Genomic DNA, 7,324 nt, shown 5'->3' on the forward strand with positions numbered 1-7,324 from the left:
GTTCAGCAAAGTGGCAGGATACAAGGTCAATATACAAAAATCAGTTGGATTCCTCTACACCAACAAAGAGACCTCTGAAAAAGAAATAAGGGAAATGATTTACAATTTACAATCGCTACTAAAAAAATAAAATATCTAGGAACAAATCTTACCAGCGACACGAAAGACCTATACAGATAAAACTATAAAACACTACCACAGGAGACAAGGGATCTACATAAATGGAAGAATCTGCCTTGTTCATTGATAGAAAGACTGAACATTGTGAAAATGTCAATACTAATTAAAGCAATCTATACATTTAATGCAATCCCAATCCAGATACCAACAAATTTTTTTTAAGGACATGGAAAACCCAATTACTAACTTCATATGGAAAGGAAAGAGACCTCAGATAAGCAGAGCACTTCTGAAGAAGAAGAACAAAGTGGGAGGTCTCATGCTCCCAGATCTTAAAATCTACTATACAGCCACAGTAGTCAAAACAGTGTGGTATTGGTACAATTATAGACAGATAGACCAATGGAACAGAATCAAAAGTCCAGATATAGACCAATGCATCTATGGACAGCTGATCTTTGACAAAGTCCAAAATCCTTTAAATGGGGAAGAGATAGCCTCTTTAACAAATGGTGCTGGTAAAACTGGATATCCACTTGTAGAAAAATGAAACAAGACCCATACTTCACCCCATACACAAAAACAAACTCAAGTTGGATCAAAGATTAAATGTAAAACCCCAAACTACAAAATTCATCAAAGATAAGAAAGGGGCAAATCTAGGGGCCCTAATTTACAGCGTAAACAGACTATCAAGCATAACCCAGAATGCACAGAAGGTGGAAGAGAAGCTAGATGACTGGCACCTTTTAAAAATTAAATTCTTAAATGCATCCAAAGACTTCATCAAAAGGGTAAAAAGAGAACCTGAAGATTGGGAGAAAATGTTTGCCTATGACATATCTGACAAAGGACTTATCTCCAAAATCTATGAAAAACTTCAACACCTCAACCCCAAAAAGACAAACAATCCAATTCAAAAATGGGCAAGGGACACGAACAGACACTTCACTAAAGATGATATGCTGGAGGCCAACAAACATATGAGGAATTGCTTGCGATCCTCAGCCATTAGAGAGACGCAAATCAAAACAACAATGAGATATCATCTCACTTCAGCAATAATAGCAAAGCTCAACAGGACAGAAAATAATAAATGCTGGCAAGGTTGTGGAGAGATTAGAACTCTCATACACTGCTGGTGGGACTGTAAAATGGTACAACCATTGTGGCAAACAGTATGGCATTTCCTTAAAAAACCGAAAACAGAAATACCATTTGAACCAGCAATTCCATTACGAGGAATATATCCTAAAGAGGTGAGAGAGAAGACACGAACAGACATATGCACACCCATGTTCATCGCAGCACAATTCACTACAGCAAAGAGATGGAAATAACCTAGATGCCCATCAATGAATGAATGGATAACCAAACTATGGTACATTCACACAATGGAATACTATGCTACATTAAAGAACAAGGAGTACATGAATCATCTCACAACGTGGATGAACCTGGAGGACATTATGCTAAGTCAAATAAGTCAACCACTGAAGGACAAATATTGTATGAGCCCATTACTGTAAAAAATCAAGGAAGGGTTTGCTTAGGGAAAGGAACTCACTTTGCAGGTTACCAGAGAGGGGAGGAAAAAAGAGGGGATAATTTCAGGCTGGTTGGGGGCCACATGCTGAGGTGAGTAAAGGGAAGAATGATATGGAAAGAGGCTGTGACCAGCATAATAACATTGGGGAAAGGGAGGACACTGAATTGTGCACATAAGATATAGATGACAGAGGCTAATATCTATACTGGTATACTGATATACTTCTGCAATACTGCATTACCATTAACACCAAACACTAGGCTACTGATAAACACATAAACATCTGAGAAGATCAGATGGGGATCAGTGAACAGGATTATACTCTAGACCAAGAGTAGATTCAACTGAGGCAAATCGTGCATAGATATCAGTGATACAAAATACCCTCAATCATTATGGAAACAACAGAAGAGGGACATCGAGCAATCCCTCATAGACAGCCAGGCACTGTGCAAGAGAGATCCACCGGATCTGCTGACACAGGACCATAGTATTGGGGGACACCATACTCAATTGGCACAACAAAATACATATAAATCTTGTTCCACTACCTACACTGGTGAGTAGTGACTGGGGTCTTAAAAGCTTTTGAGCAGCCATCTAAGATGCAGCTAATGATCTCCTATCATCGGAAGTGAAGAAGAGTACAAAAAACCAAGGGCATTTGGAAGCAGTCAGTCCTAGGACATGATGGACCTTGAAACCAAAAGAACTAGATGGTGCCCGGCTACCAATGCCAACCACTTGGGAAGGGATCAAAACTGGAGATCCTGTATAGAGTGGGAAGAAAAACATGGAACAAAACCCCAAAACACAATAATGACCAGAATTACTGTTTGGATGGAGTCTGGTGGGGGCCCCAATCTATGACCCTGCGATACACTTCAGGTCTGGGATAAAACTCCCTCCCAAGGGCTGGCACTCAGCCCAATAGTAAATAAGATGCGCACGCAGACCAGACAACTCAACCCAGGACAATGCACCCACATACTCTATGGAGATACATCCGTTGGAGCAATCGGCCATGGGGCACCAGAGGGTCAATAGTCACACAGAGGAAAAGCAGGACACGCAGGAGTGTATAACTAAGAAGGGCCCAGGGAGGGTGGGTGGTTAGTGGGAAAGGAGAAAAGGAGAGTAGGTTAGGGTTGGGAAGTAAAATTGGGGATTAAACCAAATGTACACAAAATGTTGAATGTAAAACAAACTCAGCTCTGTAAATTTGTACCTAAAGCACAATGAGGAAAAAAAAGTAGCCAGAAAAAAAATAAAATAAAAAAATAAACACTACCTCACCTAAGCATGCTGCAGCTCCAACCATTGCATAAAGACCAGGTGTGATGCAATCAGCTCCTTGACTACACCAGCTACTGAAGATGGTCCAGTCATGGTGGTAATAAGCCAGTTGTTCCATTCCTACTCCTAAAAGTCGGCCTGCTATCGCACCAACAGCCATGCTAGGTATAAAGAGGCCAGAAGGGATCTGCAAAGAGAAAGCAATATATGGTTGAGAAATGATGTGACTGGCATGTGGTAAGGGCAACTGGACTGCCCTCTCTATGAAGCAAACAGGCCAATGCCAATTTAACTATGCAGTATGCTAACAAGTGGCCGTAAAGATTTGTGTAACACTACACAGACTAGAAGGAGCTCTGGTGGTGCAGTGCCTAAGGCATGTGATTGCTAATCAGAAGGTTGGTGGTTCAAACCCACCAGCCACTCTGTGGAAGGAAGACAGAGCACTCTACCTCCGTAAAGATTTACTGCCTCAGAAACTCAATGGGGGTCACTATGAGTTGGGATTGACTTGATGGCAGTGGGGTTTGTTTTGGATAGAGACTAGAGATACTCTGAGATGTGCAGGCAAGGAGAACTGCAAAGAAGCTTATCCTGATTTGAGGTCCATCAGGCAAGAAGAGCCTGAACTTTCCAGACCAACACAGAAATGGAGGCAGAAATTAAGCCTTTCCCAAAGGAAAAGGAAAACAGATGGAGTTTCTCATATACGCAGACATTTCCCTTATGTTTGAACTCTTACCAACACCATCTACCCTTTATACAAGATTTCATCAGTTCTTTACAACTCTAGGAGGTAGGTATTCCCAAATCAAAATGAACCTAAGGTTCAGAGAAGTAACTAACTCAAGGTCAAGATTTAGTAAATACTGGTGCTGGCATTTAAATATGATGCTCGAACCTATTCTCATGTCAAATCTTCACCCACTGCTCACACAAAAAGGGTGGCACATGAGGTTTGTTTATTTTATAACAGTACAAAGAAAGTGTAAACAATTAACATTTTTAAAATGTCATAGTAACTGTGGTTATGTGATTACCCAAAGGAGGAAATCTCATTCACCTCCCTGCCCTCTTTCTTGACTCCTAGGATACAAATATAGTGAAGGATAATCAAAACAGCAGATTAATTAAAAATAGATTGTGTTTGATTTTGGAAAGCATTTGCATCTGTGTTGGTCGATAGTCTCCAAATCATTGAAATGAAAGAATGAAGGAGAAAATTAAGTCAAGAAACACTGCAAAACTTTTCAAGATCTCTATCCTTATTCATGTGTTGAGGAGATGGTTGGTATCATCTGACATTATAGGAATGCCTAAATTAAGTTTCTGTTTCTCATTTTCTGGTTTGAATCTCAGCTTCCCTAGGGAATAGGTAATGGTAATAGGGGGTCGCTATGAGTTGGAAACGACTCGACGGCACTTAACAACAACAACAACAATAGGGTGTTAAAGAAGAGAAAGAAGAAAGAAAGAAAAAAAGAAAAACCCTGGGAAGGAGGAGGAAATACCTTTACAAATTTTCCATTCTGCTTTCTAGTTATAAGTGCTTAAAGTAAAACATACTGGTCTGATGTCTGCTTTTGATAATTTAAATACTAATTTAGGTTCAACTGTGATGTATATTCTCAGTTCATGGTAAATGAGCATTGATACTAAATGTGAAAGAAATGTTTAGCTATATATTAGGTTAAACTACATGAAATTGCTATTTTACTAGTCAAACTGGTTGAATATCAGCAACTTCATTTGGTACAACCTAATATTTCGCTATTTTGGTAAACTCTAAAGCTACCCTACAAAGATCAACACTGTGTAGGTCAGATTTTGTTTTAATATGAAATGCACTGGAATAACTAACTCACCATTCTCGTTGAGGGGCCAAATATATTTTCCACAGAAAGGGAGAAAACATTTCTACCTAAAATCTCTCACTGAGGTTTGCACTTGGCCTAAAACTTGATTTGAAAAAGTTAAGGTAGATGTCCAATTGTCTAGGAAGTTGTGAAAACATGTGGAGATAAAAAAGACTACTGAATGTAGGAAGATGATGTTTGGTGACAATGAAAGCTCCACATGAGGCATCACGATTATATAGTAACTTGGTTTTGCCCTCCAACACCCACATTCACACATGCATCCACTAAGTCCCCAAAGAATCTCCTCACCTTCATGCCAAATGTGAATACAGTAATGACAATTTTCAGTATGAGTGTCAAAGCCAGCTGCCATATTGCACTGTAGACTCCTAGGCCAGCAGGTCTGTCAGGCAGTTCACTCCCTTTGCTTGCGTTGAAATGATTCTCATAATCACAGAGCTTGGAGGAGTCCAGAAGGCCACAATCATTAAACAGCTCTGAGATGAGCTCACTTGTGCTCATACGGGTATATTCATTGGGGAATGCCAGGATGGCAGTGATGGCTGTCACAGCAAGTACCTCTATGACAGGATACTTGCCCAGCTGGGTGGTCTTACGCTTCCGACACCAGGCAATGTTTGTGCGAATAAACAAAGCTCCCCATAGACCACCAAATATGCCCAGCAGAATGAATGGCACAAGCTCAAAGAGATGCCATGGGGTGTGAAACTCCACGTAAAACAGGACCAGGCGGCTGTTCCCAAATGGATTGATGGAACGTAGAGTAAATGCTGCCACCAAGGCAGCAAAGAATGAACGCCACAGTGTTTTGAGAGGAAAATAGTAGCTGACCTATAAAAGAGAAGGTGAGAAAGCAAACTCAGTCAAAATGCAGAAACTGTTGGGTGAAAAGTGCATGCTGTGGAAATTAGAGTGTTGAGGATGAAAACTGCCATAGATTTCTAGAATCACATGGTAAAGCACTGAATTGGGCAGAGCACTTAACAAGTGCAATGTACACAAACAGATCTTGGCCAAAATTCCCAATTCAAAAGCATACACATGTTCTACAGACAGTTAAAAGTAGTTACCTCTTCTAGGCTGAATAATACTCCACCAATAGGTGCCCCAAAAGCTACAGATACGCCAGCTGCTGCTGCAGCTGACAAGACCTGTAATGTAAAACTCAATATTAGTAATAGGATGATATATAATTGTCCTACCTTCAAATCACACTTTTAAAAGCAATGTTAGTGGCTACTAAACATTAAAAATACAACACAACTTTACATGCTCCAGTTTATCAAATATGAAGAACTTATACAGGCATAACTTTTATGTTTTATTGTACTTTACAGATACTGTGTTTTCTACAAAGGTAAATTGAAGGTTTGTGGCAACCTTGTGTTGAAGAAGTCTATCAGTGCCATTTTTCCAACAGCATGATACTTTATGCCACATTTTAGTAATTTTCACAATATTTCACACTTTTTCACAATGCTATTTCACTAAATGGACTATAGTATAGTGTAAACATAACTTGTATATGCACTGGAAAAGCAAAACATCCATGACTTGCTTTATTGCAGTGGTCTGAATCCAAACCCTCATATCTATGAGGTATGCCTGTATTTACTTTTGAAAACATTGTTTATGCTGTTGTTGTTAGGTGCTGTTGAGTCAGCCCTGATTCATAGTGATCCTATGTACAACAGAACAAAACACTGCCCAGTCCTGTGCCAGCCTCACAATCCTTGCTATACCTGAGCCCATCGTTGCAGCTGCTATGTTAATCCATCTCGTTGAGGCCCTTCTCCTTTTTTGTTCACCCTCTACTTTACCAAGCATGATATCCTTCTCCAGGGAATGGTCCCTTCTGACAACATGACTGAAAAAGGGGCAAGGAGGCTGCATCTTCTGACCTCCTCTAACCCCACAAAAGGAGGACAGAATCACAATCAGTAGCCCAAGGCCTATCCCTGCGAGGCCAGACATACCACCTCCCGCCAGCCCTTTCACTAACCCTGACACCAACCGTTCCTCCTGCAGCACACACCACCTCTCTACTGGACTCGATAATTCGCTGCAGTGGCCACACAGAACTCACAGATTATGCAGTTTATTGGGGAAGTAACAGGCTACAATTCAAGTTCAGGAACAATGCTCAGTCTCTCTCAGGCGGTCATCTCAAGGCCAACAGTCTTTGTCAGTCTCTCTCTCGGCAGTGCATGTCTCTCAGGAGTGAGTTTCTCTCAGCAGTACGTCTTTCTCAGCCAGCAATCAGAGAGATTTCTGCCTCCAGGAGGGCTCCTTTTGAGCATGGCAGAGTGGTCAAACTAACCTATCCCAACATCAGAATTCTATACACCTGAGAGCGAGCGAACATCCCAGAAAATTACTTTGTGCTGCTCCCAACAGAAATACCCCATGTGGAAACTTTAAGAATCAGGGCTACTCAGTTGCTCATGGCAAATTCCACCATGGAGTTTACAAAGACTTA

The 7,324-nt window shown here is 40.7% G+C and overlaps 1 protein-coding gene across 1 annotated transcript in view; it reads right to left on the bottom strand.

The window, feature by feature from the left end:
- CLCN5 (chloride voltage-gated channel 5) overlaps window positions 1–7,324 on the bottom strand; it is a 167,747-nt gene that overhangs the window by 8,043 nt on the left and 152,380 nt on the right. Inside the window, exons 7-9 of the mRNA XM_007957879.2 lie at window positions 5,916–5,996; window positions 5,134–5,676; window positions 2,966–3,152 (exon numbers count right to left, since the gene is read on the bottom strand). Coding sequence (XP_007956070.2) covers window positions 2,966–3,152; window positions 5,134–5,676; window positions 5,916–5,996 — 811 coding nt within the window. The remainder of the gene's footprint in view (window positions 1–2,965; window positions 3,153–5,133; window positions 5,677–5,915; window positions 5,997–7,324) is intronic.

Source organism: Orycteropus afer, unplaced genomic scaffold, assembly GCF_000298275.1.
Source record: "Orycteropus afer afer isolate SDZICR_OR568_19922 unplaced genomic scaffold, OryAfe1.0 scaffold00817, whole genome shotgun sequence".
Taxonomy (NCBI): Eukaryota; Metazoa; Chordata; class Mammalia; order Tubulidentata; family Orycteropodidae; genus Orycteropus; species Orycteropus afer.